General features: G+C 35.2%; 1 protein-coding gene across 2 annotated transcripts in view; it reads left to right on the top strand.

The window, feature by feature from the left end:
* ADAD1 (adenosine deaminase domain containing 1) overlaps positions 1–24812 on the top strand; it is a 51638-nt gene extending 26826 nt beyond the window's left edge. For both annotated transcript variants that reach the window (XM_027102831.1, XM_027102832.1), the window contains exons 9-11: positions 6165–6402; positions 10516–10648; positions 24699–24812. In XM_027102831.1, coding sequence (XP_026958632.1) covers positions 6165–6402; positions 10516–10648; positions 24699–24812 — 485 coding nt within the window. The remainder of the gene's footprint in view (positions 1–6164; positions 6403–10515; positions 10649–24698) is intronic.
* The last annotated feature ends 202 nt before the right edge of the window (positions 24813–25014 follow it).

The following is a 25014-nucleotide window of genomic DNA, read 5'->3' on the forward strand; positions in this document are numbered from 1 at the left end:
CCAATTTACATTCCCACCAACAGTGTAGGAGGGTTCCCTTCTCTCCACACCCTCTCCAGCATTTATTGTTTGTGGATTTTTTTATGATAGCCATTTTGACTGGTGTGAGGTGATATCTCATTGTAGTTTTGATTTGCATTTCTCTAGTAATTAGCGATGTTGAACATCTTTTCATGTGCCTCTTGGCCATCTGTATGTCTTCACAAACTCTTTTTATGCCATCTCTGATAGAGGATCATCTAACCCTACCTTAAAAGGATCCAATAATGTGGAGTATAAGATTTGAAGACAATCTATTCCATTAATTGATAGCTCCAATTGTTTTTAAAAATTACTCTTTATTTTATTTTTTAACATCTTTATTGGGGTATAATTGCTTTACAATGGTGTGTTAGTTTCTGCTTTATAACAAAGTGAATCAGTTATACATATACATATGTTCCCATATCTCTTCCCTCTTGCGTCTCCCTCCCTCCCACCCTCCCTATCCCACCCCTCCAGGCTGTCACAAAGCACCAAGCCAATATCCCTGTGCCATGCGGCTGCTTCCAACTAGCTATCTACCTTACTACGTTTGTTAGTGTGTATATGTCCATGACTCTCTCTTGCCCTGTCACAGCTCACCCTTCCCCCTCCCCATAACCTCAAGTCCGTTCTCTAGGAGGTCTGCGTCTTTATTCCTGCCTTACCCCTAGGTTCTTCATGACATTTTTTTTTCTTAAATTCCATATATATGTGTTAGCATACGGTATTTGTCTTTTTCTTTCTGACTTACTTCACTCTGTATGACAGACTCTAGGTCTATCCACCTCATTACAAATAGCTCAATTTCGTTTCTTTTTATGGCTGAGTAATATTCCATTGTATATATGTGCCACATCTTCTTTATCCATTCATCCGATGATGGACACTTAGGTTGTTTCCATCTCCGGGCTATTGTAAATAGAGCTGCAATGAACATTTTGGTACATGACTCTTTTTGAATTTCGGTTTTCTCAGGGTATATGCCCAGTAGTGGGATTGCTGGGTCATATGGTAGTTCTATTTGTAGCTTTTTAAGGAACCTCCATACTGTTCTCCATAGTGGCTGAACCAATTCACATTCCCACCAGCAGTGCAAGAGTGTTCCCTTTTCTCCACACCCTCTCCAGCATTTATTGTTTCTAGATTTTTTGATGATGGCCATTCTGACTGGTGTGAGATGATATCTCATTGTAGTTTTGATTTGCATTTCTCTAATGATGAATGATGTTGAGCATTCTTTCATGTGTTTGTTGGCAGTCTGTATATCTTTGGAGAAATGTCTATTTAGGTCTTCTGCCCATTTTTGGATTGGGTTGTTTGTTTTTTTGTTATTGAGCTGCATGAGCTGCTTGTAAATTTTGGAGATTAATCCTTTGTCGGTTACTTCATTTGCAAATATTTTCTCCCATTCTGAGGGTTGTCTTTTGGTCTTGTTTATGGTTTCCTTTGCTGTGCAAAAGCTTTGAAGTTTCATTAGGTCCCATTTGTTTATTTTTGTTTTTATTTCCATTACTGTAGGAGGTGGGTCAGAAAGGATCTTGCTGTGATTTATGTCATAGAGTGTTCTGCCTATGTTTTCCTCTAAGAGTTTGATAGTTTCTGGCCTTATATTTAGGTCTTTAATCCATTTTGAGCTTATTTTTGTGTATGGTGTCATGGAGTGATCTAATCTCATACTTTTACATGTAGCTGTCCAGTTTTCCCAGCACCACTTATTGAAGAGGCTGTCCTTTCTCCACTGTACATTCCTGCCACCTTTATCAAAGATAAGGTGTCCATATGTGCATGGGTTTATCTCTGGGCTTTCTATCCTGTTCCATTGATGTATCTTTCTGTTTTTGTGCCAGTACCATACCGTCTTGATAACTGTAGCTTTGTAGTATAGTCTGAAGTCAGGGAGCCTGATTCCTCCAGTTCCTTTTTTCGTTCTCAAGATTGCTTTGGCTATTCGGGGTCTTTTGTGTTTCCATACAAATTGCAAAATTTTTTGTTCTAGTTCTGTGAAAAATGCCAGTGGTAGTTTGATAGGGATTGCATTGAATCTATAGAAAATTACTCTTTAGAATTGAAATTTGTTTCCCTTTAATTCTGAACTAAATGACAATGCAGATTAAATCTAATTATTTGATGATAATGACCTTGTCCCCTTTTCTCTTAAGTCTTATGAAATCTTTTGCAATTCTTTATTTTGATGCTTGAAAAACCTAAGATATTTTAATAGATCAATTAAAAATGGAGAGATTATTATAAGAATTCATTTAACTTTTCAAAAACTTTTCGGAGGGCTTCCCTGGTGGCGCAGTGGTTGAGAGTCAGCCTGCCAATGCAGGGGACACGGGTTCGTGCCCTGGTCTGGGAAGATCCCACATGCCGTGGAGCTGCTGGGCCCATGAGCCATGGCCGCTGAGCCTGCGCGTCCAGAGCCTGTGCTCCACAACGGGAAGTTTTTGGAAACTAATTTTATACTGTAGATGTTCTCAGATAATTCATTTTGTCATTTTATGGTGATAGTCTTTCTTTTTTTAAGAAAAATGTCTTAAGCTTGCACTATAAAAAGGCACTATTATTTGTATAGAAAATAATCCAGAGTAATCTGGAAAAAAATTCATTTTGCTTAGCTATTAAAAGAGCTGGATTTATATTCGTTTTCAAGTCTTTTAAGGTGTATTTGCAAATTTGTTATCCTGTTAATATAAAGTTTTCTGAATAAATACCTCAGGAATGTTTATCCAGAGGTTTTTCCATTCAGGAGTCCTTTTCAATACGCTAATTTGAATTGTACAATTCCATTATAGGGAATACTAAATTCTGATTCCCTCTTAGTGAAGGAATCTATTTTCAACATAGTTCATGAACTTTTAAGAAGCATGTGATAACCTTAGAGATTCTGTTGTTCATTTCTTTCTTTTTTTTGTTTTCAGGTCAGTAATAAGAGGTTTAGAATGTTAATAAAAATACGTGCCCAAAATCATTCAGTTTGCCTGCTGGCAGAGCCTGGACTCATACTCAGTTTTCATAACTTTTCATGCTTCTGCCTTTTGTATTAAATTGAGCTCTGACAGCTTTGTCTGAGCCTAGCCAGTGACTAGAATCCCACTATTGTGTCTGCTAAACTTGACACTCTTGAAAGGCAGGTGCTTTGCGACACTCATCTTGGTCTGGTTTGTACCAGGAGGTCAATAAATGTTTCATGGATAAATGCTTTGAGTCAGCATGTTTTATTTTTTAAAATGCTTTTATTTTTCTTCTTAATACCAATTCTTTTGCCTGGAACACTTGAAAAATAAATTTTAACTATTATTCTTTACTCTTGTTGCACTTCAGGTTCACCTGGATAGCTTTTAAAATAATATGGGAATGGCATTAGTATTAATATCCCCATCCTTACTGATTCTAATGTGTATCCAGAATTGATGATTACTGCTCTCTGATAATCTAATCTTTTATGTTCCTTTTTCATCAGGTGTTTATTGAGCCACCTACTATATGCTAGGTGCTGTGCACTGTTAAATAACTCTCAGGGGCACTATTCACATAAAATATAGAATGAGAATTAAGAATACAAAGATAAGATGCTTCTGCCTTCATGTCTTCTCCTATTTAGACATCATTTGTGTTTCACAGGAGCATGATTTGTTTTCTCCAGATGTTCTGTAATTTGTGGGTGGCGGTATTAAAATGTAATGCCTCAGACTAAATATGATGTTTCAGATATGATATGAGCAGTGCATAGTTCTATAATAATGCTGAATTCTTTGACTTAGACACTGTATTTTTATTAATGCAGCTTCGGTTTGTATGGGCACACCTCAAAGATATTGTGGGTTCAGTTCCAGACCACCATAATAAAGTCAATCTCACAATAAAGTGAGTCACACGAAGTTTTTGGTTTCCCAGTGCACATAAAAGTTATGTTTACACTATACTATAGTCTGTTAAGTGTGCAATAGCGTTATGTCTAAAACAAAGCAACGTACTTACCTTAATTTAAAAGTACTTTATTGCTGAAAAAGGCTAAACATCATCTGACAACACAAGGTTGCCAGAAACCTTCAATTTGTAAAAATCATAATATCTGCAAAGTGCAATATAGCAAAGTGCAATAAATTGAGGTATGCCTTCATTACCTGTTTCAGCAGCTGTTTCTGTTCACTTATATTAACTTATGGTAGACTAAGGTCCTGAGAACTTTTTTTTAAATTTAATTTTATTTATTTTTTTATACAGCAGGTTCTTATTAGTTATCCATTTTATACATATTTAGTGTATATATATCAATCCCACCTGAGACCTTTTCATGCAGAAAAGTTCTCAGGTCAGGTTTGCTATAGTCTTTGCTAAGATTTAACCTTTGCCTTTAATCTTTGAGTTTTATGTTATTATTTCAAATCATTTTAGATGAATCAAAATGAAATTATGTGATATAATTTTAGAGATATATTTTCCCGGGAACAAGATTTAGCCTCAAGATATAATTAAAATCATACCTCAGGTATAGCTAATAATTAAAGCATACATATATAAATGGAGAAAGTAAAATTTCTAATAAAATATTAATATACTTGATTTTTTTCTATTAAATTTTATACCACCACATTAAAACATCTAGGTGAAACAATTTGATGTTTAGAGAATCTTAACGTGGAGTTACTGGTAGGTTTTTATTTTTCTTTTTCCAAATGTTATCTTGCTGTTTTAGGCACAACCAATGTCATTATCTTATTACAGTATGTCTTAGTCTGTTTGGGCTGCTACCAAAAAACAAAAAAATACCATAGACTGCGTGGATTAAACAATAAACATTTATTTCTCACGGTTCTGGGGGCTGGGAAGTCCAAGATCAAAGGGCTGAGAGATTCATTATCTGTTGAGGACCTGCTTCCTGCTTCATAGATGACTGTCTTCTCAGTATGTCCTCCTATGGTGGGAGGGGTTAGGGTCTCTTTTATCATAAGGGCACCAATTCCATTCATGAGAGCTCTGACCCTCATAGCTTAATCACCTTGCAAAGGCCTCACCTCGAAATACCATCACATTGGGGATCAGGTTTCAGTATATGAATTTTGTGGGGACACATTTAGTCTGTAGTACAGTGTGTTATACGTAACATTTTTTTTTAACTCGTGTTTTCTGTTCATTATAGATACAATGACTATTCTACAGACCTTATTTCTTCTTTTTTCCTACGTCTAAGTATATCTTTAACTTAACTAGCCTGCATTAGTCAGTATCTCTTGATTTGGAACATTGAAAGGAGTGCTTAGAAAAAGAGTGTCAGAAGCAACTCATGTTCTTTTTACATCATTTTCTAGTTCCCAAATAATCATAGTGAGTGTAAGCCCAGTAGCCATCTCAACAGTTCCAGTGATGTGAAAACAAAACTTTATCTGTGAAATATGTCTAGTGGTATATAAAGATTCTCTTGTTGTGAGAACTTCAGACCCTCTAAGGAGGAAAGAGATCTGCTTTGGAATTATTAATTTTTAAATAGGAATGACTGTTCCCTAACTTCTATTTTAAGTTTGACGCAGCCCATTTTCTTATACTAATCATCTTTTTGAGCTTTCTTCTTCAACAGTAATTTTAACTGAGAACTCAAAGCTTTTGGCATTGGCCACAGTTATAATCAGAAATGGTCATTCTTTAAAATACTTCATGTTGTGAAACTAAGCCATGTGGTACTGGAACAGTTGCAAGCTGTGGCTCTCAGATGTGGAAAAATAACACACTTTAACCAACTATTTCTCAGCTACATATATCTGCTACATTATGTGCTGGTTTCATGCTGTAATCTTAGAAATCAAGACAGAATGAGCCAGTTCTCTCTGGCAGAACCCTGTAAAAGTACTGATTTGTTTCTGGTCAGGTCTGGCTTTTTGCTTTTATTCACTGGAATGTCAATTCATTATTTTCTGTAGAAGTTTCTTTTTTGAATGGAAATTCTGACTATTACCTTGTCTTGATTCTGGTAAAGAGTATAGAAGTAGCTACTAAGAGAGTAGAAGTCGGAAAGAGAAGGTTGCAAGATACAGGATAAAGAAGTGAACTATTTACAATTAAACTTTTATTTATATCCTTTTTTTTCAGTATAGTCTTTTCCTATTGAATTTCTGAGTATTTACTTTGTTTTTGCTTTCTAGGTGATGGGAATTGCAGTGATACTAGAGGCTTAGAAATTGCTATAAAGCAACGTGTTGATGATGCACTCACTTCAAAACTTCCAATGTTTTACTTGGTCAACAGACCTCATATTAGTTTAGTACCTTCTGCATATCCATGTCAAACAAACTTGGAATATAAATTCCTGAGTCTGAATTGGGCACAAGGGGACATTTCTTTGGAGATTGTGGATGGCCTAACTGGGAAGACCACCGAAAGGTTAGTGTCACTAATTTCTTCAAAAATCACATATTAAGCAAAACAGTACATTTTAATACGATTTTTAAAAACTATCTTGTTTTTTGAATACAATTTTTTGAATTGTGATTAATAATAATAATAGTTATCAAGTGTGACTATGTTGCAGGCATTGTACTAATTAAAAAACTTTTTTTTCCTGATGAGAACACAGGCCTGGAGAAGTTATATAATTTACCAAAGTTACATAGTAAATGGTAGAGCCAGCATTCAAAATCAGTCTCCAGATCCTTTGTTTCTCTAGTGATCATTAGCAAATAATGTATTTGTTTTAAAAATTCAGTTTTTCCTACTGAATCTGAATGTCTGGATTTAGGGCTCCGGAATCTGTATTTTTGACAACTTTCCCAAATATTATTTATGTACACTTGAGTGTGAGAACTATTGTACTATGTTATTACTGCTTTCTTATAAAAACCTTGTGGGTTAGGTGATATTGTTTTTTTTACAGGTAAAGAAACTGATATTCAAGCTAGTTTAAATATCTTGCGTAAAGTCACCCAACTATTAAGTGACACAAGTAGGATTCTGATCTGGGCATTTTATTTCCAAAGCCTTTGTTCTTAGCCATAATACATTATGCCTTTTAGACATTTCTTTGTAATATCCCTGTCATTGATTATCAAGTAAAACTAAAATCCTCCTTTTAGTGTGAAAATACATTTATAATGTGGTAATGAATAATGTTAAAAGTTTAAGTGCCTAAATTTGCTTTCTTTGTGAAAGACAGATTTAAATTAAGATCACATACAAATGTTTCTTGGTATGAACTCAGTCAAGCATACTATTGATTATTTCAACTAGGATGAATTATACTACTTATGCATTGAGTCAGCATTAAGAAGTGTATTTCTGTTAATAACAGACTACACACATACAAACAAAACAGGTCTTCTGTGGAAGACATTAAAAAACTGTTTACTGAGGGACTTCCTGGTGCTCCAGTGGTTAAGACTCCATGCTTCCAATGTGGGGGGCATGGGTTTGATCCCTGGTCAGGGAACTAATATACCCCATATGCCTCATGGCAAGGCCAAAAAAAAATAATAAAAAAACTGTTTACTGAAAACATAATAGTATAACAAAGATGAAATTAATGTAAAATGAGCTTAACTTATTTATTATGGCTAAGTGCTTGCCAGGTGATTGCAAAGAAAGCAGATATGATCTGATTATTCATCCCCAAAGCATTATTACATAAGGCAAAGGACACTTTAGCAATATAATCCACGAAGAAGAACAGTTCTGAGTAACTGCAGCAAATAACATAGTATCAACCTTCATAAAGCAGAAATTACAGAAAATAAAAGGATAAATAGAAATACACTATTAGTTGAGGCAATAATTCACCTCTTTCAGTTCCTAGTAGATTGAGTAAACAAAACAATAAGCAAGAATATAACCGTCTTAAATAACAATAAGGTAGATTTGATTAATTTCTTTAAAACTCTGTACCATAAAATATAAAATATACCTGCTTTTCAAGAACCTGCAGAACATTAACAAAAATTGACCATATGTTAGGCCACAAAAAAAATCTGAAATTCTAAGAAGTAAAAGTGATGTAGGCAGTATTCTCTGATTGTGATGCAATCAAACTGTAAATAACAAAATCAGAATATTTAGAAACCACTTTCATTGGGAAAAAGAAGTTCTCCAACTTTTGGCTCAAAGAGGAAATATAAAATGAAATCACAGAATATTTAGAAAACACGGATATTTAGTGCATTGCATTTCAGAACTTGTAGGATATATAGCTAAAGCAAAATGAATGGAAAAGCCAATTCTTTAGGTACTTATAGCAACAAATAATGAAAATAAACAGAATGAAGAAGTTCATAAAACTAGAAATGTAAATTAAAGATCTAGAGAACTGAAGAAGTTAGAAATGATCATTAAAAAACTGATTCTGTGAAAAAAAATCAGTAGCTAATCTCATATATACTAATGATAAAGGAGTAATTACAGAGAAAATTAAAAGAAGTCATAAGAAACTTCTTTCCCCTACCATGCAAATATATTTGAAAATCTGGGTGCAATGCATATATTTCTAGGAAAATATTTTTCTAAAATTGGTACAGAAGAGGGAAAAATATCTAACATTATTTTCTTGAGAAAGTTACCAAGAAGGCGTCCTACCTCTTTTTCAAAGAAAACACCATTCTGAGGTGGTTCGGATTAATTTTATAAACCTTTAAATAGCAGGAACTTCCAGTGCTATCTAAAAAGATAGAAAACATTCAAATACTTTTATGAAGCAAGTGTATCATTGATACTTAAACCTAATAGAAGATTACTGTCCCCCTACCACAAAAGTTACAGACCAAGCTCACTTTTATATTCAAGCATAATTGCTAAATAAAATATTAGGAAGCAGAACCTTAAAATAATATATTTTATACAATAATACCAAGTGGAATTTTTTCTTGAAATGTGAGAATAACATAGTAAAAATAATACCAAATTAGAAACTCGTATTAATATAATTTGTCATATTAATTGATCTAGGGAAAAACACCATATATTCATTTTTATAAATTCTAAGAAGACATGTAATACAGCTCTACAACTATTCTAGATAAAGATACTCAATAAAAAAGGAATAGATATTTTTGTTAAGGGTAAAATATATCTTTATTAGTCCAAAAGTGCCATCATGATTAATGATGAAATCTCAGAGTCATTTCTACTAACATCTGAAACAAGACATGATTGTTTACTGTTATTGCTGTTATTTAACATGTTATTTAATGCATTTGAACAAAAGAAAGAAATGAGAGATATAAAATATTGGAAAGGAGGAGGTAAAATTACGACTTTTTGCATATGGTATCATTTTATACCTGAAAAGCCCAAGAGAATCATCTAAAAATCCACCACCAAAAATAGGTATGATGGTGGAAAATTAATATATAGAGATTAGTACATTTCATTAATAGGCGTTTATGTTAACTATTACTGCATATAAACTATCTCAAAATTTAGTGGCTTAAAACAACAACCATTTATTGCTATTCAAGTCCTTAGGTCAACTGAGCTAGATTTGGTTGGGCTCTCCCATGTGTCTGGGGTCCACTCTAGGTCAGCTGTAGGGCATCTTGGCTGATCTTAGAGGGACAGCTGGGCTCTGGTCCATGTGTTCTCTCACCTTCTAGTAGACCAGTCTTAGGAGGCTCACATGGCAGAAGAAGGGGTCCCCAGAGAATGAAAACACAAAGCCTCTTGAGGCCCAGGCTTGGAACTGGCACAATAGTCTATTTTATTCACCAAAACAAGTCACAAGTCCAGCCCAAATTCATGGGGAGGAGCAATCAACCATAGTTAGTGATGGGAGAATCTGAAAAGTTACATTGTAAAGAACATGGAGACAGGAAGGAATAAAGGATTTTGGCAATTTTTGTAATCTATCAGGAGAACAACTAATGAGAAGATATAATGAAGGGAAAGAGTTACAATAGCAAGAAGGCTCATGATCTGTGGACCCACTTCTATTAGAAACATAGAAAAATACATATCTATATGTGCATACATACATATATATGGAGGGTGGTGAGGTGAGTGTGTATAATTTACTTTTTTAGTGAGTCAAAATTTACAAAGAGTGAAATGTACAATTTCATGAGTTTTTATATTTTTATATATATATATTTATATATTTATTTATTTATTTATATACATGCCTGTGTAACCATTACCCCAGTCAGAATACAGGACATTTTCTTCATTTCAGAAAATACTTTTTTGCCCTCTTCTAGTCAATCCTTGGTAGAACCACTGTTTTAATTTGGATCACCATAGATTAATTTTGCTTCAAACAAAAGAAATGTTCCAAATATCCATCCTCTGCTTTAATTTTTAATGCAGTACTCTGATAACTTAAACTATAATTTCATAAAAGAAATTAGCTTCAGAAAGTTAAATATTCAGAATAATTTTATGTAAAAAAATTTCACTATATGCACTGTACATAATTGAGATAAATATTTGTAGATTCTGTGTTGATTTTAATCCCTACAAATGCCAACATAAATACTGAATAATGATTAGTGAATGTTTCATTCTTTTCTACTTCAGTTCCCCATTTAAAAGTGGTGTGTCAATGGCAAGTCGGCTTTGTAAGGCTGCAATGTTAAGTCGATTTAACCTGCTTGCCAAAGAAGCTGAAAAAGAAGATTTACTTGAAGCTAGTACATATCATGCAGCTAAGGTAAGTCTTAAAAGGAATGAAGCTAATCACCGAAATAAAAATTTAAGACAATAATAATGTGGTAATTTTATAATGATGATGATACATAGCAAAAGTTGAGTAAATAGTTCCTGAAAATAAGAGATTACCATGTAGTGGTAAAATTAATTTTTAAGTGAACATGCTGGAAATTGGATATGTAAATAAGTGTTGCCCCTGAAAGTAGCTACCTCAGTATGGTGTGTACCTACTTTGACAATATTGATCAAAACCTACTGTCATACCCAGAGGAACAAAATGGTAATAAAATTTCTTATGTATATGATATTAGCTATGTTAACGATAGTATTTAAGTATTCTAAAATGATATATTAGTATATTCATATAAATTAATTTGCCTATCTTAAAATTGTGAAACACCTTTAATTTGAGTTTGTGATTTGGGCTTAAGTGATGTAGGTAGTCTTTTTCTATCTTTAAATATATATATTCTTTTTTTAGTATTACGAACATAATTTATGTTGAGTAGAGAATTTGGAATTTTCTTTTTAAGTACAGAAGGAAAATATTACTTGTAAATCCACCTACTACTCAAATATAATACTCTAATCTTGTAATGTAAGCATGTTATTTCAGTTTCTTATCATGTATTTATATTTTTGTGTATGCATATATTTTAAAATATTAAGCTTATATTATATATGCTTGTTAATCTGATTTTTTCATTCAACATACTAAGACCTGAGCCATTTCATAATATGTTATATCCATGTTATCAAATTATTAAATACAAATTGTTTTTAATAACCTAATTTCAGTTTCAGTAATATAGTATTATGTGAAAGTCTCTTAATTTCACCAATATCTTAATACTCAAACTGTATAATTCCATCCTGTAAAGCAATTAATATTAACTGTAGGTTTGTTTGTATATACAAACATTTTTAAGTATAAAAGCTTACCTAGACAATTTCGGGTTTGGGCATAAAGAGGTTGCAAGTCATCTCTGTAAAAAAATATAAAACTGGACAAAATTATCAGGGGAAAAAACCCCTTCTCACAACTCTGGAAATTAACTAAAGGCAGAAAACACACTGAAAAGTGTATACTCTTGTAAAACTCTTAGAACTTTGGGTAAGAACAGCAGGAATTTGTGGCACCTTTGCCCAAAGCTGTTCCTGTTCTCTCTCCTTCCTCTCTGCTAGTTTGAAAGGCAAGAACTGTAGTTTTATCAGATTGAGAATGCCACCAAAAGTAGTAGATTTTCTGCTAGAGGGGATGAACTTGATTTGTGGCAGAGGGTGAAAATTTGTGACTTTTTCAACTAAATGTGCCAAACCTGGTAGAGGAAAATAATGGAGAAAATCAGTAACTTCGCTGGCCCAAGGTTGCAGTCCTTGGGGCAAGTGGTATACCAGTTAGTAACTTAACAGGTAGATCTTGGAAGTGAAAGAGCCATGGAAGGGTTGAGAGAAATTCTCTATATATCCTTGGCTGACTGAGAAATTACACTCATGTGCAATGCAGACTCAAGAGAACCTAGTAAAGAGTGAAAGTGTGAAATAGAACTGCCTGCAACATTAAATACACTGTACCACCCACCCCTCCCCAAATGAATTGATCAGAAAAAGGTAGAAGCCTTTTAGGTTTAAGGTGTTTGAGCATAATGTCTGCTGAAATCTTTTCCTTATCACTAAGCTATTTGTTTATCACTAAGCTTTGCAGATACAGGGTAACCCCTAGGAAGCCAGGCTAAAACATAACAAAACTGGAAAGAGACAGTGCACACCATGGGGAAAACAGATCTCACAATTGCAGCAAACTTAAAAAAAATAAAACAGAATCCAGAGTTGCTACAATATATTATCTAAAAAGTCTGTTTCAACCAAAAATTATGGGATATGTAAAAAACAGGAAAGTAAAACCTGTACTCAGGAAGAACAACATTCAATAGAAACTGGTTCTGAGTGGATCCCAATGTTGAATATAGCAAAGGTTTCAAAGCAGCTATTATAAATATGTTCAAGTAATTAAAGGAAAATACAACAATGTTTCAGTAAGTAGGTAATCTCAGTAGAGAAATAGAAACTACAAAAAGAAAAACCCCAAATGAATATTCTAGGATTGAAACAATATATAATAACTGAAATGAATATAATTCTCTAGATGGGTCCAACAGTACATTTGAGATTGCAGGAAAAATATCAGTGGACTTTGAAGATAGATCAAAAGAAATTATTTTAAAGGACAGAATGAAACAGGTTAAAGAAAAATGAACAGAACTTCAAAGATTTGTGGAACAGTATTAAGTGTACCAACTTATGTTGGGTTGCCTCCGTTTTTTAAGTAAAAATAAAAGACACATTTTTCATTTTCACCAAGAACTTGATTGAACAACATATTCACCCTTTTGTTCCACTACCTTCTGCCATTTTTCGGGCAACTTCATAATTCCATCTTCCCAAAACTTTCTTTTCGAGTAGAGAACTGCTCTGTGTACCTTTTACAGTCTTCCAGGGAATTGAAATTTTTTCCATTAAGAGAATTTTGTGAAGAGCGAAATAAATGAAAATCCAAAGGTACAATGTCTGGTAAATATAACAGATGAATCAGAACTTCCCAGCCAAGGTGTAACAGCTTTTGCCTGGTCATCAAAGAAACATGCTATCTTGCGTTATCCTGATGGAAGATTATGCATTTTCTGTTGCCTAATTCTGGATGCTTTTCATCTAGTGCCGCTTTCAGTTGGTCTAATTGGGAGCAGTACTTGTTGGAATTAATCATTTGGTTTTCTGAAAGGAGCTCATAATGGAGGACTCCCTTCCAATCCCAGCATATACACAACATCAACTTCTTTGGATGAAGACCAGCATTTGGTGTGGTTGGTGGTGGTTCATTTCACTTGCCCCATGATCTCTTCCGTTCCACATTATTGTACAGTATCCACTTTTCATTGCCCATCACAATTTGTTTTAAAAACGGAATATTTTCATTACATTTAAATAGAGAATCGCATGTGGAAATACAGTCAAGAAGGTTTTTTTTGGCTTAACTTATGTGGAGCCCAAATATCAAAGTGATTAACATAACCAAGCTGCTGCAAATGATTTTCAGCACTTGATTTGGATATTTTGAGTATGTTGGCTATCTCCCACATGGTGTAACTTTGATTGTTCTCAGTGAATGTCTTGATTTGATTGCTGTCAACTTCAACTGGACTACCTGACCATGGAGCATCCCCCAGCGAGAAATCTCCAGCACCACACTTCAAAAACCACTTTTGACACGTTTGATCAGTCACAGGACCTTCTCCGTACACTGCACAAATCTTTTTGTGCATTTCAGCTGCGTTTTACCTTTCTTGAAATAATAAAGCATAATATGCTGAAAATGTTGCTTTTTTCTTCCATCTTCAGTATTAAAATGGCTACACAAAAATTCACCAATTTTGATAAGTCTTTTTTTAAATGCACGATGATATGACAGCTGTCACATACAATCTAACAAAATTGTTTTGAATGAAGTTGAAGACAACTAAGTGATACTAGAGCCATCTTACGGAAAAAAACCAAATGAACCTTTTGACCAACCCAATGCTAGGAGTCCTAGAAGAAAAGGAGAGAGAAAAGGGATCAGGAAAAACACTTGAAGAAATTACTAAAAATAACCCCATATTTGAGGAAGAATATTAACAGATCCAAGAAGCTCAAGAAACCCCAAGAAAGAAAAATATAAAGATTCATACCTAGATACATCATAGTCAAACTGCTTAAGACCGAGACAAAGAGAAAATCTTGAAAGCAGCAAGAGAGAAAATAGTTATCAACCATAGACCAATACATTTAAGGCTGATTTCTCATTAGCAGTAATGGAAGCAAACCAAGAAGAGCCAAAGCAATCTTGGAAAAGAACAAAGTTGGAGGATTCACACTTCTTGATTTCAAAGCATACTACAAAGCCATAATAATCAAGATAGTATAATACTGGTATTAGTATAAACATATAGATCAATGGAATATAATTGACATTCCAGAAATAAACCCTGGCAATTATTATGGTCAAGTGATTTTTAACAAGAGTGCCAAGATCATTCAGTGGGAAAAAATAGTCTTTTCAGTAAGTAGTCCTAGGATAACTGAATATCCCCATGGAAGAGAATGAACTTGGACTTCTACCTCATACCATATACAAAAATGAACTCAAAATGGATAGACCTACGTAAGAGCTAAAACTATAAAACTCAGAGAAAAACATAGGAGAAAATATTTGTATTCCTAAGTAAGAAAAAAGGCTTCTTAGATCTGATAACAAAAACACAATCCAAAAGAGAAAAAAAAATAGTATTTTAAACTTCATTAAAAGTAAAACTTTTGCATTTCAAAAATTATCATTAGGAAATTTGCAAATCATATATTTAATAAGGGACTTGTATCCAGAATACACAAAAAACTTTTGCAACTCAATAATAAAAAGACAGATGACCAAATTTTTTGAATGAGCAAAGGATTTGAACAGACATTTCTACAAAGAAAATTTTAAAATGGCCAATAAGCATATGATGTTCAACATAGTCATTAGGAAAATGCGAATGAAGACCACAGTGATATACTGCTTTACACACATTAGGACATAGCTGTAATAAAGAGTGACATTAACAAGTGTCAAGAATGTGAAAAAATTGGAACTATCATGCATTGCTGATAGGAATATAAAATGGTACATCTACTTTGGAAAACAATTTAACAGTTCCTCAAAAAGTTAAATATGTGTTATCATGTAACCCAGGAATTTCACTCTTAGGTATATGCATAAAAGAATTGAAAACACTTATCCACACCAAAACTTATACATAAATGTCTGTAACGGTATTCATAATACAGAAAAGGTAGAAACAATCCAAATGTTCATCCACGGATGAATGGATAAACAAAATGTGGCATGTCCATACTATGGACTACCATTCATCCATAAAAGGAACTCTGAAGTACTGATACATTCTACAGTGTGGGTCAACCTTGAAAATGTTAAGTGAAAAAAGCCAGCCACAAAAGGTTGCATGTATGATTCCATTTATATGAAATGTCTATAATAGGCAAATTCATAGAAACAGAAAGTAGATTACTGATTTCCAGGGGCTGTGGGGAGGAGAGAATGAGGAGTGACTGCTAATGGGTCAGGATTCCTTTAAAAACAAAAGCAAAATAAAAACATTGCCAGGTAGACAAAAATTAAGAAAATTTGTTGTTAGCAGAACTTCTCTAGAAGGAATTCCAAAGGAAGTCCTTGAGGCTTAGAAGAAATTATACCAGATGATAACAAGTCTACAGGAAGGAATAAAGAATACTATAAACAGTAATTATGTGGGTAGATATAAAAGATGTGTATATTTTTTTCTTATTTTCTTTAAAAAACCAAAGTTGTTTAAAATTATTTTAGCACTGTATTATTGAATTTTATAATGTATGTAAGTGGAGTATAAATGGCAATAATAAAGGACAGAGAAAGAAATGGATCAGTATTGGAACAAAGTTGCTATATATTAGCAGGATTAAGTCAGTATGAATCTGAAGCAGACTATGGTAAGAGAAAGAGGCATATTGTAATTCCTAAAGTAGCCATGAAGAGAACAGCTGGAAAACTACAGCTAAAACATCAACAGAGGAATTAAAATGGTGTACTAAGAATGCATTTTTAAAAGGACTAGAAGGCAATAAACAAGCAGAGAAATAAAGGACACAGGACTTGGAAAATAAAGTGAAATGGCAGACATAAATCCAATATATATCAATAATTACATTATATTTGAATATTCTAAATGCTCCAGAAGAAAGACGGAGATTTTTCAGATTGGGCTAAAAAGCAAGATCCAACTGTATACTATCTGTAAGAGATGTAAGAGACACATTAAATTCAAAGACACAAATAGATTGAAAGTAAAAGGATGAAAAAAAAGACATACCAGAGACTTCCGGGAAGATGGCGGAAGAGTAAGACGCGGAGATCACCTTCCTCCCCACAGATACACCAGAAATACATCTACACGTGGAACAACTCCTACGGAGCACCTACTGAACGCTGGCAGAAGACCTCAGACCTCCCAAAAGGCAAGGAACCCCCCACGTACCTGGTTAGGGCAAAAGAAAAAACTAAACAGAGACAAAAGGATAGGGACGGGTCCTGCACCAGCGGGAGAGAGCTGTGAAGGAGGAAAAGTGTCCACACACTAGGAAGCCCGTTCGCGGGTAGAGACTTCGGGAGGCGGAGTGGGGGAGCTTGGGAGCCGCGGAGGCGAGCACAGCAACAGGGGTGCGGAGGACAAAGCGGACAGATTCCAGCGCAGAAGATCGGGCCGACCGGCACTCACCAGCCGAGAGGCTTGTCTGCTCGCCCGCCGGGGCGGGCGGGACTGGGAGCTGAGGCTCCGGCTTTTGTCGGAGCGCCGGGAGAGGACTGAGGTTGGCTGCGTGAACACAGCCTGCAGGGCGTTAGTGCACCGCGGCTAGCCGGCTAGCCGGGAGAGAGTCCGGGGAAAAGTCTGGACCTGCCGAAGAGGCAAGAGACTTTTACGTCCCTCTTTGTTTCCTGGTGCACGAGGAGAGGGGATTAAGAACGCTGCTTGAGAGAGCTCCAGGGACGGGCGCGAGCCGCGGCTAAAAGTGCGGAGCCCAGAGACAGACATGAGACGCTAAGGCCGCTGCTGCCGCCACCAGGAGGCCTGTGTGCGAACACAGGTCACTAGCCACACGCCCTTCCGGGGAGCCTGTGCAGCCCGCCACTGCCAGGGTCCCGGGATCCAGGGACAACTCCTCCGGGAGAACGCACGGTGCGCCTCAGGCTGCAACGTCACGCCGGCCTCTGCCGCTGCAGGCCCGCCCCACACTCCGTGACCCTCCCTACCCCCCAGCCTGAGTGAGCCAGAGCCTCTGAATCAGCGGCTCCTTTAACTCCGTCCTGTCTGAGCAAAGAACAGACGCCCTCCAGCGACCTACACGCACAGGCGGGGCCAAATCCAAAGCTGAGCCCCTGGGAGCTGTGAGAACAAAGAAGAGAAAGGGAAATCTCTCCCAGCAGCCTCAGAAGCAGCGGATTAAAGCTCCACAATCAACTTGATATACCCTGCATCTGTGGAATACCTGAATAGTCAACGAATCATCCCAAATTAAGGAGCCCTGTGGATGAAAGGCTCTTGGTGCTGCAGCCAGGAGTCAGTGCTGTGCCTCTGAGGTGGGAGAGCCAACTTCAGGACACTGGTCCACAAGAGGCCTCCCAGCTGCACATAATATCAAACAGCAAAAATCTCCGAGAGATCTCCATCTCAACGCCAGCACCCAGCTTCACTCAACGACCAGCAAGCTACAGTGCTGGACATCCTATGCCAAACAACTAGCAAGACAGGAACACAACCCCACCCATTAGCAGAGAGGCTGCCCAAAATCATAATAAGTCTACAGACACCCCAAAACACACCACCAGATGTGGACCTGCCCACCAGAAAGACAAGATCCAGCCTCATCCACCAGAACACAGGCACTAGTACCCTCCACCAGGAAGCCGACACAACCCACTGAACCAACCTTAGCCACTGGGGACAGACACAAAAAACAACAGGAACTACGAACCTGCAGCCTGCAAAAAAGGAGACCACAAACACAGTAAGATAAGCAAAATGAAAAGACAGAAAAACACACAGCAGATGAAGGAGCAAGATAAAAAACCCACCAGACCTAACAAATGAAGAGGAAATAGGCAGTCTACCAGAAAAAGAATTCAGAATAATGATAGTAAGGTTGATCCGAAATCTTGGAGATAGAATGGACAATAGAATGGACAAAATGCAAGAATCAGTTAACAAGGACCTAGAAGAACTAAAGATGAAACAAGAAACGATGAACAACACAATAAATGAAATTAAAAGTACTCTAGATGGGATCAATAGCAGAATAACTGAGGCAGAAGAACGGATAAGTGACCTGGAAGATAAAATAGTGGAAATAACTACTGCAGAGCAGAATAAAGAAAAAAGAATGAAAAGAACTGAGGACAGTCTCAGAGACCTCTGGGACAACATTAAACGCACCAACATTCGAATTATAGGGGTTCCAGAAGAAGAAGAGAAAAAGAAAGGGACTGAGAAAATATTTGAAGAGATTATAGTTGAAAACTTCCCTAATATGGGAAAGGAAATAGTTAATCAAGTCCAGGAAGCACAGAGAGTCCCATACAGGATAAATCCAAGGAGAAATACGCCAAGACACATATTAATCAAACTGTCAAAAATTAAATACAAAGAAAACATATTAAAAGCAGCAAGGGAAAAACAACAAATAACACACAAGGGAATCCCCATAAGGTTAACAGCTGATCTTTCAGCAGAAACTCTGCAAGCCAGAAGGGAGTGGCAGGACATATTGAAAGTGTTGAAGGAGAAAAACCTGCAACCAAGATTACTCTACCCAGCAAGGATCTCATTCAGATTTGATGGAGAAATTAAAACCTTTACAGACAAGCAAAAGCTGAGAGAGTTCAGCACCACCAAACCAGCTCTACAACAACTGCTAAAGGAACTTCTCTAGGCAAGAAACACAAAAGAAGGAAAAGACCTACAATAACAAACCCAAAACAATTAAGAAAATGGGAATGGGAACACACATATCGATAATTACCTTAAATGTAAATGGACTAAATGCTCCCACCAAAAGACACAGATTGGCTGAATGGATACAAAAACAAGACCCATATATTTGCTGTCTACAAGAGACCCACTTCAGACCTAGAGACACATACAGACTGAAAGTAAGGGGATGGAAAAAGGTATTTCATGCAAATGGAAACCAAAAGAAAGCTGGAGTAGCAATTCTCATATAAGTTTTATATATATATATATATATATATATGTAGTTTGCTTGAGTGCAGTGTTTTTTGTTTTCTGTACTGAATTCATTAGCATGGGTCGGTATAAAATTTAGCATAGGTCAATATGTAATTTGTAAACTAATAAGGTCTTCAAAGTGAGGAATTAAGTCTTTTAAATTTAATTATTTATTGTAAAGAGCAGAATAGCATACATAAACAGGTGCCTAAGGAAAACTTGTATTCTAATATGGAACTCTCATGAACACCTTTTTTTTTTTCTTCTAACGGTATGATAGTAGGCCATTTGATTATTTTCATGGCTTTAACTTTACAACAATGAAATATTCGTAAATTTTAAAAAATATTTTTCTTTATTTGATGCGGGTGGGATACTGGAGAAATGAAAGGTCAAACACCTATTGAGGAATCCATACTTGTCTATATATTGTGTACTTTTATTTCAAGAACTGATTTAAAATTCCTAAAAGGATGCTATAATAAGTTATTATGCCATTTTACAGACTGAATTAAGTGAATTTCAGGGAGGTATGAAACTTGCCTAAGGCTATCCAGCTACCAAGCGGTAGAAGTGAGAATTAAATCCAGGTATACCTATCAAAAAAAAAAAAAAGAGTCATGTACCAAAATGTACATTGCAGCTCTATTTACAATAGCCAGGACATGGAAGCAACCTAAGTGTCCATCATCGGATGAATGGATAAAGAAGATGTGGCACATATATACAATGGAATATTACTCAGCCATAAAAAGAAACGAAATTGAGATATTTGTAGTGAGGTGGATGGACCTAGAGTCTGTCATACAGAGTGAAGTCAGAAAGAGAAAAACAAATACTGTATGCTAACACATATATATGGAATCTAAGAAAAAAAAAGTCATGAAAAACCTAGGGGTAAGACAGGAATAAAGACACAGATGTACTAAAGAATGGACTTGAGGATATGGGGAGGGGGAAGGGTAAGCTGTGACAAAGTGAGAGAGTGGCATGGACATATATACACTACCGAACATAAAAAAAAAAAAAAAAAGATTGAAGCAAGGCGTTAGATATCTCTGTTGGGGTGTTTCAGTCTTAGATGTATGGCGTAGTGGGGCAGCAGAATCATGGCAATTTTTTGCTCAACAACCTCATCCCTTCCAATTTTTACCTATTATCACAAAATGTATTGCCCCTGAAGATAGATTCTTCTGAGAGCAAAAAAAAAGGGAAAAAAAAGAGCCTCAGTAGGACAAAGTAGCCATCTTTCATTTCATTCAGTAACAAACTCCTGGCAAAGCTCCATGACTTATGTAAATACCTTGGCATTAGAATTAGGAAGGAAGAAGATAATTGGTGGGAGGCTCACTAAGTCTTACGTTTGATTTGAAAATGAAACCATATTTCTTCTGATGGAAAGTAAGTGTGATTGGGCTCATTGGTTTGACAAAAGGGCTGGTTTGATCGACTTTTTTTTTTTTTTTTTTTTTGTGGTACGCGGGCCTCTCACTGTTGTGGCCTCTCCCGTTGCGGAGCACAGGCTCCGGCCGCTCAGGCTCAGCGGCCATGGCTCACTGGCCCAGCCGCTCCGCGGCATGTGGGATCTTCCCGGACCGAGGCACGAACCCGTGTCTCCTGCATCGGCAGGCGGACTCTCAGCCACTGCGCCACCAGGGAAGCCCTGATCGACTATTTTACATGTCAGATATTTTCCAGAGATTGAATGAACTAAATGTAAATATCCAAGGATTTAAGAAAAAAATAAATTTTTTTTTTAAAAAAAAAAAAAAAAAAGACATACCAGGCAAACAATAGCAGTAAGAGAGCTGGAGTGTTTACATTAAAATCAAACAAGTACACATCAAGATGAGCAATATTACTGGAGACAAAGGATAACGTGTTATAGTGGTAAACGGTTAATACATTAGGAACATACAACAATTATATAAGTATATGGGTATAACAGCAGAACCCCAAAATACATAAGCAAAAAATGACAGCATTTAAAGGTGAAATGGAGAATTCTACGATTATAGTTGGAGGTTTTAATGTTCCTCCCTCAGTAATTGATAGTTCAACTAGACAGAAAATCAGTAAGAATATAGAAGGCTTGAATAACACTACAAACCAACCAGACTAAACACTATACACAACAGCAGAATATACATTCTTTTCAAATACACATGAGGCATTCTCCACTATAGGCCATATAGGCCATAAAGCAAGTCTCAATAAGTTTAAAGGATTAAAATCATACAAAGTATGTTCTAACTACTATGGAATTAAATTAGAAAACAACAGAATGAAATCTAGAAATAATTATACATTTGGAAATTAAACAACTTCTAATCCACAAGTCAAAGAAGAAATGCAAAGGAAATTAAGAAATATCTCAAACTGAATGAAAATGAAAATACAGCATATTAAAATTTAGAGAATATAATCAAAGAAGTGCTTAGAAATGCATAGCTTTAAATGCTTATATTAGAAAGGAAGAGAACCATAAAATCAGTTATTTAACCTTCCACCTCAAGAAGTTAGAAGAGCAAATTTAAAAAAAAAATGAGAGAATAATATAGGATGGGTTGGAAATTAACGAGATAAAAGACAGGAAAATCAATAGAAAAATCAATGAAATCAGAAGCTGGTTCATTGAAAAAAAATCAAAAAAATTCATAATACTTTAGCTAGACTAAAGAACTAAGAAATAACTGAGAAATAAGAGACAACGCAAGTGATCATAATCTTGATGAAAGAAGAGTCATCACTGAAGACTCCAAAGAGCTAAAATAATTATAAGGAAATACTATAAACAACCTTTTGTCAACAAATTAGACAAGTTAAATGAAATGGATGCATTCCTAGAAAGACAAATTACAAAACTTGACTAAACAGAACATCTGAATTGAACTAAATTAAAAAAAAATTGAATTATTAGTTAAAATTCTTAAAGAAAAGCACAAGTGCAGTTATGGGTTCGCTGGTGAATTCTACCAAACATAACGGCAAAAATTAATATAAATCCTACAAAAACTTTAATAAAATAAAGGAGGAGAGAATGCTTCCCAACTCATTTTATGAGGCCAGTATAATAACCCTGATACCAAAAGTGGTCAGAAACATCACAGGAAGTGAAAACTACAAATCAGTATCTCTTAGGAACATAAATGCAAAAATTATTCATAAGATATTTACAAACCAAATCCAGCAACATATAAAAAGGATTATACACCATGACCAAGGAGGTTTATTCCAGGATGCAAGGGTGATTTAACATCAGAAAATCATTTGATGTATTATGTGAATATATTCAAGTTCAAAACCCACATACTTATCTCAGTAGATATACATAATGCATTTGACAAAATCCAACACCTATTCACAATAAAAACACTGAACAAATAAGAAATAGAAGTGAACTTCCTCAACCAGATAAAGGGCATCACTGAAAAACTACAGTTTACCTGACAATGCTGAAAAGCTGAATACTGTTTCCCCTTCCCCCGAAGATTGCTCTCACCACTTCTAGTCAGCATGATCTGTAGGTCCTAGGTAGAGCAGCAAGGCAAGAAAAAGGAATAAAAGGCATCCAGACTGGAAAGGAAGTAGAAAAACTGTCCTTATTTCTAAATGATATTGTATGTAAAATATCCTCTGGAATCTACCAAAAACAACTATATTATATGTGAATTTAGCACACAGTGTAAGAACAATATAGAAAAATAAATTGTATATTTATATACTAGGACTGAACACCCCAGAATTACACTTGAGAAAAAAATTTCATCCACAGGAGCATAAAAATAAACTTAGGAATAAATTTAATAAAAGAAGGTAAGACCTGTACACCAAAATGATGAAACATTGCTGAGAGAAATTTAAAAAGACCTAAGTAAGTGGAGAGATGTACCAATTAATAGATTGGAAAACTCAGTGTTTTTAGAATGTCACTTCTCTCCTAAATAATCTATGGATTCAGTGCAAGTTCTATCAAAATCCCAGTAAGCTTTTGTGTAGAAATTGACAAGCTGTTTCTAAAATTGTTACGTAAAATCCAAAGGACATAGAAGAACCAAAACAATTTTTAAAAAGAACAAAATTGGTAGAGTACCCTACCTAGTTTCAACAACTTACCATAAAGCCACAGTAATCAAGACAATGTATTGATGTAATGATAGACATATAGATCAATGGAACAGAATAAGAGACCAGAAATACACCCACACACTTACGATCAATTGATTTTGTACAAAGGTACAAAGTAATTTAATGGGAGAAAGAAAAATCTTTTCAACAAATGGTGCTGGAACAGTTGGGTATCTGTGGGCAAGCCAAAAAATTAACTTAGACTTATATCAGTCATACAAAAACTTCAAAATGGATCATAGAACTAAAAGAGGTAAAAACTATAAAAACTTCCAAAGAAAATGTGAGGAAACATTTGTCTTCCTAGGTTAGGCAAATTTTTCTTAGATATGACACCAAAAGCACAATCCATAAAAGAAAAAATTGATGGACTCCAGAATTTAAAAGTTGGATTAAGAAAATGAAGATACAAGCCACAGAATGGAAGAAAATACTTGCAAATCATACACTTGACAAAGGTCTTAGATCTAGAATAGATTTAACTCTTACAACTCATTATTAAGTGGGCAAACAACCCAGTTTTTCAAAGTGGCAAATAATATATACAAATGGCTAATACACATACAAAAGATACTCAGCCTGATTACTCATTAGGGAGATGCAAAATCAAACCACAATGAGATACCACTGCACACCTACTAAAATCCAAAAGACTGACTACACTGGGTGTTTTGCGGAGAAACTAGAAACCTGTCGCACTGCTGACTGGAATGTTAAAATGGTATAAAGCACTTTGGAAGACAGTTTGGCAGTTTGTTATGGAGACAAGCATATACTTACCATGTGATCCAGCACAGGTGATTTTTATTTACTTCTGTTTTCTCTATTTTCAAGTTTTCTGTAATGAGTATGATTATTCTTCTAATTAAAAATTAAAGAAGAAAAATTGTCTTTTAGGAGTGTTGGGAAGGAAAATTTTTAGTTTCAAAAACAATACTGAGGAAAATGGGAAATGAAAAAGATTTCTCTTAATTTTTAAAATGTCAAACTAAAGAAAGAAGATTAGGGCTACTTACTTTTCATAAGCCTAATTCTGCCTATATTCTATAATTCAATATTTTTTTCTTTCTGTAGCATATGTCTGGATCCTATCAAGAAGCTAAAACTTTGTTGAAATCCTACTTACAGCAGCATGGCTATGGCTCCTGGATTGTGAAATCTCCCTGTATAGAGCAATTTAGTATGTGAATTAATCCATTGTCATGTTAAAAATCGTTTTTTTTCATGTGTTTTGACTACTAAAATTTTTTTTTAAATGTTGGTGGTTTTCAGCTTTTAAAATCAGAGTCATGCAACAGCAGTGTTCAGAGATTGCTGAAATTTTGTAAATATTTGTGTCAATTTATGTTGAAACATTAGGGTTTTAAATGTTTTTTAGTTTTTGAAAACA

The sequence above is a fragment of the Aethalodelphis obliquidens genome, unplaced genomic scaffold, assembly GCF_003676395.1.
Source record: "Aethalodelphis obliquidens isolate GAN/ISIS:26980383/991018 unplaced genomic scaffold, ASM367639v1 scaffold6, whole genome shotgun sequence".
Lineage (NCBI taxonomy): Eukaryota > Metazoa > Chordata > Mammalia > Artiodactyla > Delphinidae > Aethalodelphis > Aethalodelphis obliquidens.